The sequence below is a fragment of the Camelina sativa genome, chromosome 7, assembly GCF_000633955.1.
Source record: "Camelina sativa cultivar DH55 chromosome 7, Cs, whole genome shotgun sequence".
Lineage (NCBI taxonomy): Eukaryota > Viridiplantae > Streptophyta > Magnoliopsida > Brassicales > Brassicaceae > Camelina > Camelina sativa.
Genome location: NC_025691.1, coordinates 5,296,770 through 5,314,154, shown reverse-complemented (window position 1 = coordinate 5,314,154; position 17,385 = coordinate 5,296,770). Strand labels below are relative to the sequence as shown.

At 32.2% G+C, this 17,385-nt stretch overlaps 4 protein-coding genes across 4 annotated transcripts; 1 reads left to right on the top strand and 3 right to left on the bottom strand.

Moving 5' to 3' along the window:
* LOC104700396 (gibberellin-regulated protein 12-like) lies at positions 1,595 to 2,384 on the bottom strand. Its single transcript, XM_010415912.1, has 4 exons — positions 2,284 to 2,384; positions 2,148 to 2,192; positions 1,998 to 2,028; positions 1,595 to 1,897 (listed from the first exon to the last, which is right to left on the bottom strand). Exons 1-4 carry the CDS (start codon positions 2,344 to 2,346, stop codon positions 1,716 to 1,718), a joined length of 321 nt encoding a protein of 106 aa, XP_010414214.1. The 5' UTR covers positions 2,347 to 2,384; the 3' UTR covers positions 1,595 to 1,715.
* LOC104700394 (protein JASON-like) lies at positions 2,943 to 5,678 on the top strand. The gene is made up of 7 exons (XM_010415910.2): positions 2,943 to 3,190; positions 3,337 to 3,465; positions 3,932 to 4,152; positions 4,240 to 4,864; positions 4,953 to 5,044; positions 5,157 to 5,270; positions 5,587 to 5,678. The coding sequence occupies exons 1-6, from the start codon at positions 3,092 to 3,094 to the stop codon at positions 5,245 to 5,247; spliced, it is 1,257 nt and encodes a 418-aa protein (XP_010414212.1). The 5' UTR covers positions 2,943 to 3,091; the 3' UTR covers positions 5,248 to 5,270; positions 5,587 to 5,678.
* Positions 5,385 to 12,091, bottom strand: LOC104700395 (probable 2-oxoacid dependent dioxygenase). The gene is made up of 3 exons (XM_010415911.2): positions 11,328 to 12,091; positions 5,939 to 6,260; positions 5,385 to 5,834 (listed from the first exon to the last, which is right to left on the bottom strand). Exons 1-3 carry the CDS (start codon positions 11,831 to 11,833, stop codon positions 5,583 to 5,585), a joined length of 1,080 nt encoding a protein of 359 aa, XP_010414213.1. The 5' UTR covers positions 11,834 to 12,091; the 3' UTR covers positions 5,385 to 5,582.
* On the bottom strand, positions 16,166 to 17,062 carry LOC104704337 (glutathione S-transferase T3-like). The gene has a single exon (XM_010420446.1). It carries the CDS (start codon positions 17,060 to 17,062, stop codon positions 16,166 to 16,168), a length of 897 nt encoding a protein of 298 aa, XP_010418748.1.

The window sequence follows — 17,385 nt, the reverse complement described above, 5'->3', positions numbered from 1 at the left end:
AATTGAGAAACGTTAGTGCACATCCCTAAATTCTAAGACTGCTTTTGAGTTCAGTTAGAGAGAAGAAACAAAAGAATCATCACAAAGTTTTGCTTATCGATGAAAAAAACATAAAGAGAAGAAAACACACGACTCGTTCGGCAAGATACATGGAAGAAACATATGTCATTGTTAAAGAGGCAAATCAATCTCACCAAATTCACCTTTGATTAATTCGAACAAGAATTTCATCAAAATCTACAGATTCTACAATCAAATTTTCTGGTTATCGAGAACTCTTTGGAAGAAGAGACGAGGTTAAAATTAGGATAGGGAAGAAATTTGAAATGATAGAATAGAGAAAGAGACACATAGTGATGTGAGAAGAAGGAAGAAGAGAAGAGAGACATAGAGATATCAATTCCTCAGGTAAGTCTCTCCCTAAACACACAATTGCCGTCTTATACAAAAGATTAAAAAATTCACAAAAGAGCAACTTTTGGAATTGTAGGTCCAATCGAGGTAAAGATGTCGTTTTTATTCAAGTTTTTAAGATTGCTTCAAGAAGAAATATTAGTGTTTGTGTAAATTGACTCACCTTTTATTTGTTGACTGAGGTCTTAAATGAAGATGATATTGAGCAAATTGCTGCTTTGGACCAGAACGTTTTATTTTTTAATGTTTAGTACAATACATGTTACTTACTACTACTTCAGAACTCTCTATGAGAAAATTTTCATTTTTTATTTTCCTTTCGATCATAGTAAATTTCAAAAGTTTCATCTTTGGTTTATGTCAGATTTATGAGACAAATGTTGAAGTGCCTAAACCTAAAGTACTTTAAGAGATCCATCAAGAACATTTAAAATGTAGACATCAAAGAGTAATATGTATTACTGTTCTAGAGGGTTTGTGAGTGAGAAACAAATCAAGAACTAATGGTTTGTAATCCCTAAACTTATTTGGTAATAAAATTTAAAATCTATTCAAAAACTAAATTTATGAAATAAAAACTTAAATATCATATGATGATGTAAATAATATTAATAAAAAATACTATTGAAATTATCAAAAACTTATGAAATTGATTCCAAATAACTTATATTAAATTATGAATCTAGAAAAACAAAACAGAAAAATATGACAAAAATAAAATAAAAAAACAATCTCGCGGCGTAGCGCGGATACCAACCTAGTAATCTCTAAATACTAAACACTAAATCTTACCCCTAAAAATTATTGTATATCATAAATCTACAATTGTTAATCCAAACCTAAAAAAGAAATTCTACACTTTTAAAATTTTTTTGTTTGTGTTGATGGTAATTTTTAATATTTGTGATATTTTTGAGAAAAAAACTAAAGCATGGTATTTTTGAAAAATATAACTTAAAATATGATATTTCGAAAAATCCTTTTAAGTAAAATATCCAACCGATTAAATTAATAATTACTAGTGAGTATTTTACTCCTTCATTTTTCTTTTAATTTTAAGGTAAAACATCCAAATATTCCTCTTTGTAAAACATCCAACCGACTAAATAAATAGTAGTAGTATTTTCTTTTAATCTTAAGGTATTTGACCAAAGATATTTGTGCAACTTTAGATTTGCAATAAGACGAAAACATTATATTATATTATATTATATAATACATATATTAAAAATAGGCACGGCCAACATAGATTTTATTAAGAAGAAACAATATATGTTTTGTTTATATTTGTTTATAAGTTATCATGGACATTTAGGTCCACCTTCTTTGGTCTTCCAGTTATCGTAGCAAGGGCATTCTTCTTTGTGTCCATATGTTCCCGATGGTACGCACAAACATTTCATACAACATTTGTTGCAAAAGAACAAACATGGTTTCTTGTGAGATGTCGCTGAACATCGATATTCACATGCCTTTGGACATTCTGGACAAAAAATACAATACAACATTAAACAAATTATTAACGAAATGGTTCAATTTATTGATTATATAAATGAAATAACACGGTTAAAAAAAAAAGTTACCTTCTGGTCGAAGTGAGCCTTCTCCTCCCATCTGAATTTGTTGGAGGATGCACATAAAGTTAAAGAATGGTTAAAGAAAAGAGTTTGAAAAAATTATAGTCTGTAATATTTTTTTTTTCATAATTTGATGTTTTATATAAAAAATTATACCTTAGAGGCTGAAGGTGCTTCAGCTGGACTATCTAATTCTTGGGTCTGTACCAAAACAAAATATATATATATAACTGTATCTCGACGACGTCATAAAAGTAAAATAAAAAATGAAAACAACTATTTGGATGTTTACTTTAGAAAATTGAGTAGCAAGCAACAAACCGGATATCATCAAGAAAATGATGAGTTTCAACATTTTCTCAAACTCTTTCCTTTCACTTCCGATTTTTTTTTTTTTTTTCTTTTTGATGATGTATTTCACTTGACTGTTTGCATCTATTTATAACCAATGGCACTTGTATATATTATAGAAGGTAATTAAATATACTGAAGTTGTCAAATACAAAGCATTTATTTTATGCTGACTTTATTAAATTCAATGTATTTTATTTCCTTAAATAATTTATGAAATTAAAATAAACTGTTAATAATAATTGACCAAAAAAAATATCAATTATCACATGCTTTTTTTTCGTACTTGAAAAAAAGATATATTCTATTTTCGAATGTTCCAAGTTTGAATCACACGCGCCCGGGAGTGTAAATAACGTAAGAAATAAATAGTGAACCTTATAATAATAATAATTAATATAGATTTGATGCCATATTCAAAAATCGAAGCTCTCTCTCTCTCTCTCTCTCACTCACACACTCCTTCTTTTGGGATTTTCAAATTTGAAAAACAAAAAAGACTCATCAGACTCAGACCCACCACCTCCAACATCTCTCTCTCTCTCTCTCACTTTCTCGAGAAAAACATTATATATTTTTTCCCTCTTCATTGTATTTTGTAATAAGTTCTTCCATCGCTGTTCCTTTTTATTTTTATTTTACCACCAATAAAATTCAAATCACACGACATCATATCACAAAAACGCTTCACAACTGAGTCTGAACTATCACAATCTTCGCAGAGCTCGAGATTGTAGAGTAGAGCCGTCATGGGTTGTCTCTTCAAGTGCTGCTTCCGTGCTACTACTACTAAAGACAACGAATCAACTAGTGCTGATGACTCTGTTTCTCAAGTTCAATCCAAACAAGTAGTAAACTGAATTCTCATCATCGCTTCCTTGTGCTTTTACAATTCCAGTGTTTCAACTGTAATCTCTAACTTCTTTGTCGTTTTTTTTTTTTTTTTTTTTTTTTTTTTTTTTTTTTTTTTTTTTTTTTGTGATGATGATTTCAGAGAGGTCATCATGAATTATCGAAGAATCGTTTGTCAGCTTTGTTTTTATCTGAAGCTTCTTCTTCTTCTTCGCCTTGTCATGACAGAGAGGGTTCTAGTTTGAACTCTATGCATATTGACAAGGATGAGGTATGTATGTTGTTAAAAAATATATATATATTCAAGAATTATGTGGTTTTATTAATTCATTCACTCAGGTTCAAGTTTTTTGCTTGAGACATCTTTTGTGTGTTTTGATATGTACTGAATTGCGAGAAGAACTTGTTCTGTTATTGTGTCGAGGGGTGGTCTAAACTCTAGTATGCTCTGTTTCTATCAGGAATGAATTGTACATTTCACAAATCACAACCTTTGGGTTTTCATTTCCTCTGTTTTTGTGTGCTCAGTTGTATTGACAATAGATGTATTTAGATGATTGTAGCTCATGTTAGCTTGCAGGTAGTGTTTGCATCTGTACTACTAATAATTATCTGAGACTTTTGTGTCAGTTAGTTACTCTTCTGAACTTTTTGAAAAAGTCATAACAACAGAAAGTGATTTCACTTTCTCCAAAATGAGAACCTAACTTCACTTTGATTTTCTTGTGGAGCTACAGGCACAGGTTCTTAAAGTTTGCAGCATAACACCAGTGACACCGGTTGAGATTAAGAAAGCACCCAAAAAACTGGAAACCCCTCAACGTAGAGAACATTTTGGATCTACCCCTTCTTGGGTTTCCAGTAACTCTGAATCAGTGTTTCACTTGGATGAGATAAAGAATGAGCCCTGTGAAGAAATGGGAAGATCTGTAGATACTTCAGAGCAAACTCCCAGCAGGTGAATTGCTAGATGTTACTTTGCTTGATAGATATCTCTTTGCATGGCGCTGAACATTACTCTTTTTCTTTGTTTTGTCAATATCAGTTGCTTGACCGAGGCCCGTAGCAATGCAAGGATCTCTTCTGCATCTAGTAATGCTAGTGAAGAAAGCATTGGTACTGCGTTCAGGGACGAGGTAGATATAACCGGCAATGTATCACTCAAAGCTGGAAACGTTAAGAGTAAGACAAAGTCAGTGCCGTATGAATATGATTTTGATCAATCTTACTCTTCTAGTTCTTCCAAGAACATCACTTCAAGGAAACCTGAGATGCCTGCAAACACTAATATCCCAGCAGCATCGCCTAATCCGACCGCATTGAAGATAACTGATGAGATTCAAACCCCTAGAACCATTTTTCCTGAAAATATGGGATCAGCAGGAAAGGGGAGACAAAGAGTCCAAGACAAGACAGAAATTGAATCTCCCACATCAACGATTTGCGAGGGAAAGTTAGAAGAGAGTACAGATGAAAAATACCCCATAGTCGAAACTAGTTGGGTGAAGCAGGGTAGTGACAAAAACATGGAGGCTTTATCCATAACTCATGGGGACAGACCAATCATTGGAATGGTTGCAGCTCACTGGAATGAGAAAGAACAATCTCTAATCTCACCCAAATGGTGGGATGGTAATGGGATACCAAACTCTACAAACAAGTACAAAGAGGTACTACTCGATCTCATGTTTCTTACTAGGCTTCTTCACATTTCCTCTCATTTGTTATGAAACGTAGGATTTACTTTCCTTAATGCAGGACCAGAAAGTGAGTTGGCACGCAACATCTTTTGAAGAGAGATTGGACAAGGCACTTTCAGAAGAAGGTGGTCATGGCTTCATCCCTCCAAGGTACAATTATTTCCTTCCCGTTTGCAGTTAATATATGAAAATGCTTATGTTGTGTTATTAAAATCACATTTGAAGATAGTAACCAATGATGCATAAACTTGTTGTTTTGCAGAAAATTTGGAATGGTGGAAGAGACTGAAAGGGACACAGCCATATCACATCTACGACATTCAGCTCAATCCATGTCAGTTGATTCCTTCTGAATACCGTGTGTGAATCTATGGAGGTAATACTCTTATGATCTCTACTAGGGTCGATTAAGTTTTTTGATTAATTTGTACTTGGAAGTAACAATTAACTGAAACGCATTGTCTAGCTATGTGCTTGAATACTATATATATACCTAGTAAACAACACAATGTAATATATATCTCAACACAAGAACTACAAAATGGAAGTTATAAGATACTGATGGTTTAAGTCTATAAATTAATGGATACACAATATATGTGAAATACTACTACCACATGTAGTTTTTATTGTACATTTGTTTTCGTGAAACTCAGAAATCCTCTAAGATTTTGATCCACTATTATTCTCAGATCCTGAAATGGAGCAACGGTGAGGTCCCATCTAGTCCTTTAGCCAAGTAATGTCTCGCCATCTCGGACGTGGTTGTGTCTCTATACTTGGGAGGGTTTTGTTCAGATAGAAACTCTTTGATAGGTCCATATACTTGTTCATTTGGTATGGTGTGCATGAAGAACGATGCGCTTGAAATGCGCGGTTCCTCGCCTCTATTTGCCAAAACCCTGTGCTCCACACTTACAAACTTATCGTTTGTTATAAGCTGCAAGCAACCATTGGAAAAAAAATAATTTTGTGAGATTTGTCAAAACATGGAAGATTTGATTTGTGTATTAAGTTTCTTGAAAACATAAATAACATATTTGCCTGTAAGAGATCTCCTAAGTTGACGATAAGAGCTTCGGGATTAGGAGGAACATCGATCCAGTATCCATCATGGAGAACTTGAAGTCCACCAATGTGGTCTTGAAGAAGAATAGTGATAAAAGATATATCTGTGTGTGAACTGATCCCAAAGGTTCGATCAGGCTCTGGACAAGGTGGGTAGTAATGTGAGAGCAACGACAAGCTCTTGGCGCAGTCTAGTTCTTTGAGGTGGTTAGGTTTTAATCCGAGAGCTTCTGATAACAGCTCAAAGATTATCTCTCCTAACTTCATCATTCGCTTGGAGTACTCCAACATTATTTCCCTGAAATATTATTACAGTTTGGTAAACTTTTATAACCGAACCAAACCGAAATTCATCAAATCAAAGTCAACCCAAACTCGACAATTTTTTTTTTTTTTTGTAACGGAACCGAATATGCGGAATAGATACAAAAGTAAATTTTACATTTACAAACAGGAGATAAGCAAGATACAACTAAAGATACTTCAAATATAATATTATTAATTATAAATATTTACATTTAAGATCATAATTGATATATTTTTTCTATCCAAAACCCTTTCTTCAAATCAAAAGGAACAAAAGTAAATTTTGATTTTGTTCACATCCAAATCTCAAAACCCGAAAAAATTGTACTCTTAATTACATTCTAACACACTTTCTATTAGCATTATTGCAAACATATTATTTTAAAATATATTTAATTTTATTTTATTATCTAAATTTTATAACTATAAATAAAACTTATATACAATTATGTTAAGACATGTGTTAAGTGACTCTTTACACATTTATCAAATCTCTCATTTTGAGAGACTCACTTTTTTTTCCCCTTATTTTTTTATTGTTTTATAATTTTTTATTAGTGAGAGATTCAATGAGAGACTTGTACATGCTTAACACTTTTTAGTTTTTACCAAAGTACATCGAACTGATATCAATTACATTCTAGCAGCCTGGAATCGAGCATGAAAGTTGAATACATTTCTGGATTTGATTTATGTAATAACGTACTAATCTTCAATTTTAAATATTTTCTATAAACTATTCACGTAATTATTATATTCCATCAAAAATATTCCAAATATTATTTATTTTTATCATTTTAATTAAATAAATAATATTCTAAAACATTCTAGAGTTTAAAGGGTTATTAGCTTTTATATAAATAAGTCATTTAGGCCTTCTTTTGTATGAGGTTGTTTTTGATTAATAACTTAAAAGAGCTTTTGATAATCGGGAAAAATATCATTTAAACCATGCATTTTCAAATTTTTGTCATTTAAACCATAAAATTTGTTGTAGGCCATTTAAAATATCAACTTTTGTTGACTAGCTCTTTTAAACATGAAGTTTCGTTGACCAAGCAAAAAAAGACATGACGTTAAATCCGATAACTGAGCAACTAACAAACGTTATTATGTCGTTAACCATTTTCGTTCTAACAAAAAGACGACGATTTGATAAAAATCTTAATTCAAAAATGTCATTTAAACCACAAACTTTTAAATTTAGGTCATTTAAACCATAAACTTTTTAATTTAGGTCATTTAAACCATGAACTTTAAAATCTAGTTCACTTAAAACATGAAATTTCAAATCTAAGTTATTTAAACTATAAACTTTGTTGTAAGCCATTTAAAACATCGACTTTCATTAACTGGGATTGTTTAGACATCAAATTTCATTAACCAAACCAAACTCGACATGACATTAAATATGCTAACAAAACAAGTGATATATGGTGCTTTTAGTGTCTTTCGTCTTTCATTTCATACTGTGTTTTTGTCGTTTTGTTGTGTCTTTTTGTTTTTGTCTTGAGTCTTTTTCATGTATTAAGACACTACACTAGAGTTTGAAGGATTGATCACCTTGTTTTATATCCATAGAATTGATCATTTTATTCTAGATTCTAGGTTTTTCTATATTATACTTGTGATACTTCTTGTGCTTGTGATTTTGATCCTTGTATTTAGCAGACTTAGGGGGTGATTGGTTACCACTTTTATGGTTGTTACTTTTAAATAGATGTAACTTTAAAATTTTTAAATTTGTGACTTAAAAAAACTCATAATTAGTAGGCTTTAAAAAACAAGAGCCTAAGAAGAAAAAATAAGGGGAAGTTAGGCTGTAAGAATATTAAGAATTTCTTTTAACGCTGTTAAAATATTAAAATATGATTGGAGAAAATTAAACTTTAAAGACTTTGGAAACAAAAAATAAAGCCTCTACAGCTGGTCTCCAATCGCCCCCTTAATATCAAGTCCTTTTTGATTTAAAGTCTAAAGATTTCTAGTCAATGAAAAATAATGTTTTACATGGTCTTCAAGAAATTTAATAGTTTAATTGACATACATGGTTTAAATGACCTACATTTAATAGTTTATGATTAAAATGATCTACGTTTAAAAATTCATAATTTAAATGACCTACATTTAAAAGTTGATGGTTTAAATGACGTTTCTTGAATTAAAACTTTTATTAAAACGACGTCGTTTTGTCAATAACAGAGTGATTAATGGTATAGTAACGTCTGTTAGTGGGTCCGTTATCAGATTTAACGTTCATGTCTTTTTTAGTTTGGTCAACGAAACTTCATGTTTAAAAGAGTTAGTCAATGAAAGTTGATGTTTTAAATGATCCAAGATAAAGTTCATGGTTTAAATGGCCAAAATTTGAAAGTTCATGATTTAAATGACATTTTTTCCTTTGATAATCACGGATAAGAGTATTCTCAAATGAAGTATTTGATTTCCCTGTTGATTGTGAATCCATTGATATCCGATAACAATAGAATCCAAGCTACGATTATCCTGCTTGAAATCCATTGATACTCAAGATTACTTAATTACTTTTGTATTTTATCTTGCTGCAACAGTTGGTATCATAGCCAGGTTCCACTAATTATTCTGAATCATATTTTAAAATCTAATATTATTCAATCTTGTATTTGTAAATTATGTTTAATAAATTTTCAAAGTCTAATGTTATTTAAGTAGAATTTCAAATACTTCTTTAAAATCTAGTGTGTATTTTTTAGAAATTAAATAAATTTTAACATATTTATGGATCGAGTCATCTGAACGGGTTCTTAAGTTTTTACGTTTTGGGGGTGATTGGAAAGGGCTTTAAAGGCTGAAATTTTTTTTTTAAATAAATTTAATTTTAGAAAAACTTATATAACTAACATAAGGGTGTTGTTAAATTTAGTTTATAATTTTAAAAAAAAACTTATAACTAATTACTTAAGGGTATTCTTAAATTTAGTTTCCTCATTACCTTGTTTCTCGTTTCATCAGTTTCAGTTTTGGGACCATATTCTATACAACTAGATAAGGGCCCGCACGATGTTCGGGGTTAAAACTTATTGAAGAAAATAAATCATAAATCTTAAACAAATTTTTAAACATATAAAAACAAATTTTATTTCGTGAATTAAAATATATAAATAATTTTAGTTAGAGAAAAAATCATATTTGTATTTACTTTAATACATTTATTTATATTTATATATTTTAAATATATTATAACAATTATTACAATAATAAAAAGCTAAATTATATCCCACCAAAAGTTTTGCCAAATACTCATCTTATTCACAAAATATTTAAAAACGTTACACAACTTATTCACAAAATATTTTACATGCAAAGAGTTCATCAAAGCAACATCTAGTTAGTAAGCATGTACAATTTTACTCTATCTTTTACCGTTAAAAATATGTTCTTACACCCAAAATTATTTTATTGTTAAAGTATGCTCTTTATCACCATCTATAAAATATCTTCTGAACAAATTAAACAAATTTCATATTGCTTTACTTTCAGTTTGGCATACTATTAGTTCTTATAATTACTTAAATTGTTTTGTGAAATAATTTATGCTACCATGATTTTTTTTTACTCCAAATATATTTTGGATGAATAACTGGTGAAAATTATCTACTTTATTACAATGATTTTATGACTAACCTAATAAAAGTTGAGAAACTGAGAAAAAGTTAATATATAACATAATAAAAATAAAAAATTTGAAAATTAAAATCACGATGGTATATATAAGTCTTAGATAATTCAAATATACAAAATAGAAACTTTATAAACAATCCAAAACATGACATAATCACGTTAAGGATCGACGACCTATTTACTCCTCAAAAGTATCACATTGTACCAAAATTACTTTAAACCATGACCTCGTCTCAAATATTCTTTAATAGTAAATTCTCAACTTATTTCTATATGAATCAAAAGTTCTCATATATTCTCCATATACCTAGATTTAAACGATTTACGAACTAAATCCGATAGAAAACCACATAAATCTGGTTCGAAACCAATTTTATAACGGTTTACCATTCCAACTTCCCAAATTTGAAAATCGCTTCTCAATTAATCGATCAAGCAGCTCTTGTTTCAGTATCAGAATCATTAACATTATTCAGAAGAGAAAACTCTAAATTTTTACCAGAAACATCAATCACCGACTAAGCTTCCAAACTTATAATGTTACTAATTGTAGAATCACTTTTGGAACCTTCATCAGTGTCTCCATCCTTGATAAAATTAGCAGGATTTATATACCTTCGATTCCATTTCATTGCATCTAATAGCTCCCATTGAAGAAGCCGCACGAATCAAAGACCCACGCAATAGATCGGCAAAATTATATCAAAAAAAAAATCAAAGATCAAATTTTTTGATATAAACATATAATTTTTTCTTTTTGTCAACATTTGGGTCACAACAGGCCAGTCCATTAGGCAAATCCCTACATTCATAAAGAGCAGGACTCGATCCCTAATGTGATAGTATCATCTACAATTGGCCTTACCAATAGTCATTGCACTAAGGTCACTTCACAAACATAATTTTTATGTAGCTATAATGTTATTTTCATAATTAGGTGTCCTATTACGTTTCAAAAGTAATAATTCTTTTAACATAACATATGTTATTCTTTTTAAATTTGTTATTCACTATTTATTGATTAATAATAATATACATGCTTAATGGATTATGTTTTTGTTTATACATGTCAAAATCTAATTAAGAAAAACGTATAATATAATTAGAATACAATGGAAAATATATTAGTTTCATTAGTTTTCCTTTTTGATTTAGGATTTTTTTTTAAAGATATAAACATGTAAATTTTATATAGATTTAATGTTATTTTCTTAATTAGCTATTTTGAAAAATAATAATTGTTTAATACGTGTCAATATCTCATCGGTATACTTAACATGTCACAATCTGGTGAGTTACTAACTTTGAGAACCAAGCTTTATATAATAAGATAATTGTAGTCTTTTTTCCTCTACCAAAATATCTAGTAGTGATGTCTAGAAAGAAAAAAAAAACGTACCGACAAACCGCAGGTAAGTCCTCTACTTGTAAACCATCAGGAGCCATAACCGTAGTTAAAGTATCTCTCCAATTGACAGCTTGAGAACTATAGAGATCAAAATTAGTGTTATACTTAACCTTTTTGGTCATGTCACGACTATAGAACGTTTTCTTCACTTCTGAATCCTGCTCATGAAACCCACGAATCCCATCTTTCATCTTTTCCATCACATCAACTGGGATCCCATGGTTAATCACCTGGAAGAACCCAAACTTCTCAACCGCGTCTTTCACTTTCGTGATTATACTCTCTCGCATGACCGTGGACTCGAACACACAGCCTCCAAGATCGATTGTTGGGATCTTCAACGTTGAGGAACTAGGTTTAGGGTTCGTAAAGGTAGCATGCGGGTGATGGAAAATGCGTGGGATTTGTGTGATCCCGGCGTCCATGAGACCCTTCACTCCAATCTTCATCTCGTCGAACGCTTTTACCTCATCGGTACGATCATAGTTTCCCACCATTGTGTATGTCGTTTCTTATACGAGAAGGAAATGAAAGGTTGAAGAAATTATAGAGAGACTTTTCTGCTCAGTAGTGTAGCTTGCTTAATCAGAGGTCTTTGACCTCTCCGTATATATAACAAACACAAAAAGTATTTGGTGTGACCCAAATACACCGTATTTGGTGTATGTGTGAATCGAATGCAATTTCAAAGTTGAAATAATAAAATTTCTCTCCGCAACGTTTGTTTGATGTTTGGATATCTTATCAAAAGAAAGAAAAACGTTTGGTTGATGTGTACAGTCCTTGTATCCTTTTATAAATAATTCTCATATAATTCTGATTTTTTCTACTCTTTCTTAGAGCCAAACAAAATCTATTCATATGCAACATATTTTTTTGTACTTTTCTAAATAAAGTTTTGAGAACCACACAATCATGATTCACTCTTTTTTTCTCCTAAGCTCAAATAGTTCTGCTCCAGTGGTCGTCCTCCACCGTCCAACTTTAATGTATGTCAATATGTATCCCTCGCACAGCTAACGATAATGCCAACTCTATCATTGTTACGTTTTCCTGTCGTGAAACTCGTTAGTCTAACCACATTCCTCTATATACTCTTGGCGTGTTAAATGTTACCATATGATTCGAGCAAATAACTTTACTTGGAATTAAAATCAATGTTCAAAACATGTTTCTTTCGAAGTTATTATGATCTTGTAGAATAAGTCGAGGTCTCCGGACAGATCAGTTAAAGGCAGTAATAACGGAATAAAATTGAAGAAAACAACCCTAACTTAGAAGGAAAAAAAAATAATCCAATGGGTTTAGAAACTAGAACCAATATACTACTAGTGCTAGGATTAGGTCTCTGTGGACATGGTACATCTGTGTGTCCACCGTTATTTTCATACCTTAAATGAAGGGGCCGGGGAAGTCACATCAGAGCATGGCCAATGGGAGGTTTTAATTATAAGTCTCTTATGTACGGTTTGTACCTTAAATGAGGTTTTAATAAATTATGTACTGTTTTAAAAATAAAAATCCTTCATCTCCTAATTAAAATTATCCCCTTCAATGGTAGGATATAATTTTGAGTCTCTTATTTTTTAAAATATAGTTTTTTTGAAATTTAAAATTTTAAAATAGAGTAGAAGTAGTATGAATGTTGAAACATTTAAGATTTTATAAAAATTTTTCAAATTGGGTCTTTTATAAAATTTTATAAAATTGGGTCTTTTATAAAATATTTAAGAGTTTGTTAAAAAACGACATATCATAAATTATAACAAAATCTCTTCAAATGTGTTTTTTTAATAAAAGATGATGATTTTGTTAGCTGTCTTACTTGAATCCCTGCCGTTATAAAACATCTTAAGATCGCCACCAGCGGAGAAAGCTCTACCTGCACCCTGTACAGATAAGCTATGATAAGAAATCAATCAACAGTAGTAGATAATAATCAACAGATCAAGGACCAAAAAAATTAAATCTTGATCAATATAAGCTTTGCTTGGTCATCCTTCTCCCACATTTCGAGGACCTGAGTTTCAAATTTTATCAGCTTGAGGACCTGAGTTTCAAATTTTACCATTTAGGCGGCTTTCAACATCTAGAAAAGGAGAATATTATCAGCTTCTGATCTTAGATATCAAAAATACCACTTCCGGAGAGATGATATTCAGCTGGTGAGGGCGGTTTAGAGTAGACAATCTCACAGAACCTTTTTCCTCTCCAATACCAAACTGTGTAAGGGCATGTTTATAGGGATTTCAATTTATGGTGTTCTTAGAGTATAAATATTGTAAAAATAATGTAAGATCAGTAGTTAAGAACTTTTGTTAAGAAGTTAGTTATTGGGAGAACATGTGTAAGATCTTAAGATTTAATAATCTAATATTCTTAAACACATTACAATTATAATAATTTAGAAAATAACATTTTAATTGCAAACTCAAAAATCTTTAATTAAAATTCAAAATACAATACCAAATTTTTATGAAAAAAAAACATTTTAAATACTTTTTTTTTACAAAAACAAACAAACATATTACTTAATTAATTAAACAAGACAAACATTTTATTTAATTAATACATAGATTAATGTCCAAATTTATTCCAAATATTCTCAATCAAATCCTCCTTTAATTTGCGATGTGCTTGTTTATCACGAATTATTGTATGGTCATCACCTAAACCCTCAAGATTTGAAGACATAGTTACTGAAAAGGTAAGATCTGGAGTAGTTCCAGTTCTATCTTCTTGTTGGAATTCTTGTTCGTCATAGAGTGTGTATGAATCTCGTTCATCTTCGACAATCATATTATGCAGTATGAGACATGCTCTCATAATATATGCAATTTTACCCTTTGACTATAAAAGAGATAGATTTTTAATCATGGCGAATCTAGATTGCAGGACTCCAAATGCACGCTCAACATCTTTTTGTGCACCTTCTTGACGTTCTGCAAACAATCGATGTTTTGGGTGTTGTGGTTGTGGGATGGATTTAACAAATGTTGCCCATTCAGGGTAAATACCATCCGTCAGATAGTATGCCAAATTATACTCATTTCCGTTGACATAGTACGTAACTTCGGGAGCTCGACCGTAAATAATGTCATTAAATACTGGTGATTGATCAAGGACATTTAAATCGTTACAAGTACCTGGAGCTCCAAAAAATGCGTGTCATATCCAGAGATCTTGTGAAGCTACTGCCTCCAAAACAATTGTTGGCTTATCGGTGCCTCTTGAATACATTCCTTTCCAAGCGGTTGGGCAATTTTTCCACTTCCAGTGCATACAGTCAATGCTTCCAACCATCCCGGGAAAACCCCTCTGTTCTCCATAAAATAGTAGCCTTTGAAGATCCTCTGGTGTTGGTCGGCGTAGGTATTCAGTGCCAAACAAGTCAACTATCCCGACGACAAAATGTTCCAAACATTTACGAGCAGTACAAGCAGCAAGACGTATGTATTCGTCAACCGAGTCCGTCGCAGTCCCATATGCTAAAAGTCGAATTGCTGCAGTACATTGTTGTAGGGGTGATAGACCATTCCGGAAGGTTGCATCCTTTTTTGGCTTAAAATATGGAACTTCTTCACTGAGACGATTCACAATACGCAAGAACAACGGCTTGTTCATTCGAAACCGTCGCCGGAAGTGGTGAGCATTGTAAGTCGGATTATCAGAAAAATAATCGTTCCACAAACGTTCATGCCCTTTTTCTCGTTTTCTATCGATATATGCACGTGGTTTCCTTTCGACCGGAATTTCCTCTTCAACAGCTTCAAATTGGTTACTAAATTGCTCTTGAAAGTATTGGTTTAAACTATCGTTATTGGGATCATAATGGTAGTGAAAATTGTTGGAAGAAGATGCCATAACAGGGTTGAGAAAGAAAATGTCTTTGGTGAGAGAAAGAAAATGGTTTGATTTTCAATAAGATGAGTAAAAGAGCGAAGGTGAACAAAAGAGAGAAGAGTGTATGATTTGGTATGTTTGAGTTGGTATGTTTGATTTGGGTTGGTATGTTTGATTTGAGCTTATTCTCTTCTCATATATATAGAACTTTCGGACAAGAGTGTATGTTTGATTTCAGACAGAAGAGAGAAGAGACAAATTCTTGCGAAGTTAATTCTTGTGAACTTGGTGCATGTGAATTTGGTGCATGTGAGTGTTAACTTGGTGCATGTGAACAATCGGACAAACTAATTAAAATTCTTGTGACTCTGTCTTTGTAACTAAAATCCAAACAAAGAAAACAAAAATCCAAATACCAAGCCTAAACAAAAGTCCAAATACGAAGCCTAAACAAAAAATCCGATCACGGGTTCACCATTCGGAAGCAAACAACAACAACCGAAAATGAGACAAATTTACTTGAGCTGGATCACTTGGTCCTTGAGCTGGATCACTTGGTCCTTGAGCTGGATCATTTGGTCATTGAGCTGGATCACTTGGTCGTTGAGCTTGTTCAGTTATGTCTCATTAGCAGGTAGTGGTTGAGCTTCACGACTCGATAGACTTGTGAATCCAATCGCAGGAGCTGGTTCCGGAGGATAGTAACAGGTCTCAGCCTCCTCTTCTGAATCGCTACTACCGTCTAATGGGCTGTTTATACCATAGTCGTATAAAGAGTCCATGACTGGTTCAACATGAAAACGAAAACACATCGATTAATTAAACATAAGCCGAGTCATTACAAAAACGTGTGAAACATAAACATAAGCCGATTCATTAAAACCATATACTAGAGTTAAAACAAAAGACAAACATACTTAGAACAAACATAAGACAAACATACTTAAAACAACATAAACTAGGTTTAAAACAAACATAAACTAGAGCTAAAACAGTTCAGCCATTAGCTTCTTCTTTAGAGCTTTTTCATCTTCATCTAGCGTTTCTTTCTTGGCAATGAGAGTGTCAAGAATGGACATCTTTTGAAGTTCTTTCATGCCCTCTAAATCCTTCTTTTTAATATCCCACATGTGACTAAACTCTGTCGATGGTGCAGCCTTCTCTTTACCTTTGTTCCTTGATTTTTTCATTGCCTTTATTCCAGCAGGCCTGCTCTCGTGCTCACCCACAACAGACCCTGAAGATGGTGCAGCATCATCGGCTTTTCTTTTGTTAGAGCTGGTTGTCTTTGGAGTGGGGTTCATAGGCTCTAAATTAATCCTTTTCTGTTCATAGCGAAGCACATTCCAAGCATACTCCAAACCAAACTTCCTCTTGTACAGCTTAGTGTATAGTTGGTGAGCATTCTGCAGAATATCCACATCATTCATGCCACTAGCTTTCTCACCCTTTGCCTCTGCGTATGCTCCACAGAACTTACTAACTTCCCTGCTGATTTTTTGCCATCGTTGTCTACAATGATCAGGGAGCCTTGGTTCACCACCACCAAGGACATGATCACTTGTTGCATAATATTCACCAATGCGCTTCCAAAAGGACCCATACGGTTGATCATTCCCAACAATTGCATCCTTCGATGTGTTTAACCAGGCGCTTATTATGACTAAGTCATCTTGTGCGGACCATATCCTTCTCTCCCTATGTTGTTCTGCTGTCTCTTCTGTTTGACTAGGAGGTTGACTCGACTGTGAACTAGTTTGTGAACTAAAAGAAGGGATTTGAGAGGAATCAATGTTTACATTGGGAGCAAAGCTGTCGTATGGGAAGTTTAGAAGACTAAAGTAGGATTGATACTGACTGTTAGGAGTATTATTTGATTCCATAGCAAGCAGATTTAAAAAGGAAGAAGGTGAGGAAGAGAGATTATTGGAAAGTTCTTAGAGATTGGTAAGAAAGAAGGAAATGACATTGGATAATATAGAGAAGTTAAGAAGATCATTTAATTCAAAGTTTTGTGTTGTTAGAGAATTTTAATTCTAAATAACCATTACCTATTTCAGTCAAATCAGAAGTAAATAAAGGAGATTTAGTGTTTTAAATAATAAAAACCAAAAAAAGTTTGGTTTCGTTAAAGCATTGAACTCATTTTACAACTATAGTCTACACTATCACAACTAAACAACTAACATAGACCATCGCAATCACC

Excerpts from the sequence above, each read along its gene's own strand:
- LOC104704337 (XM_010420446.1), bottom strand. The coding sequence starts at position 17,062 with ATGGAATCAAATAATACTCCTAACAGTCAGTATCAATCCTACTTTAGT.
- LOC104700394 (XM_010415910.2), top strand. The coding sequence starts at position 3,092 with ATGGGTTGTCTCTTCAAGTGCTGCTTCCGTGCTACTACTACTAAAGAC. Across the intron at positions 3,191-3,336 it reads CTCAAGTTCAATCCAAACAA|AGAGGTCATCATGAATTATC; the intron begins GTAGTAAACTGA and ends TGATGATTTCAG. Across the intron at positions 5,045-5,156 it reads CATGGCTTCATCCCTCCAAG|AAAATTTGGAATGGTGGAAG; the intron begins GTACAATTATTT and ends GTTGTTTTGCAG.
- LOC104700396 (XM_010415912.1), bottom strand. The coding sequence starts at position 2,346 with ATGTTGAAACTCATCATTTTCTTGATGATATCCGGTTTGTTGCTTGCT. Across the intron at positions 2,193-2,283 it reads TTGCTACTCAATTTTCTAAA|ACCCAAGAATTAGATAGTCC; the intron begins GTAAACATCCAA and ends GTTTTGGTACAG. Across the intron at positions 2,029-2,147 it reads AAGCACCTTCAGCCTCTAAG|ATGGGAGGAGAAGGCTCACT; the intron begins GTATAATTTTTT and ends CAACAAATTCAG.
- LOC104700395 (XM_010415911.2), bottom strand. The coding sequence starts at position 11,833 with ATGGTGGGAAACTATGATCGTACCGATGAGGTAAAAGCGTTCGACGAG. Across the intron at positions 6,261-11,327 it reads GACTTACCTGCGGTTTGTCG|GGAAATAATGTTGGAGTACT; the intron begins GTACGTTTTTTT and ends ATAATATTTCAG. Across the intron at positions 5,835-5,938 it reads ACTTAGGAGATCTCTTACAG|CTTATAACAAACGATAAGTT; the intron begins GCAAATATGTTA and ends GGTTGCTTGCAG.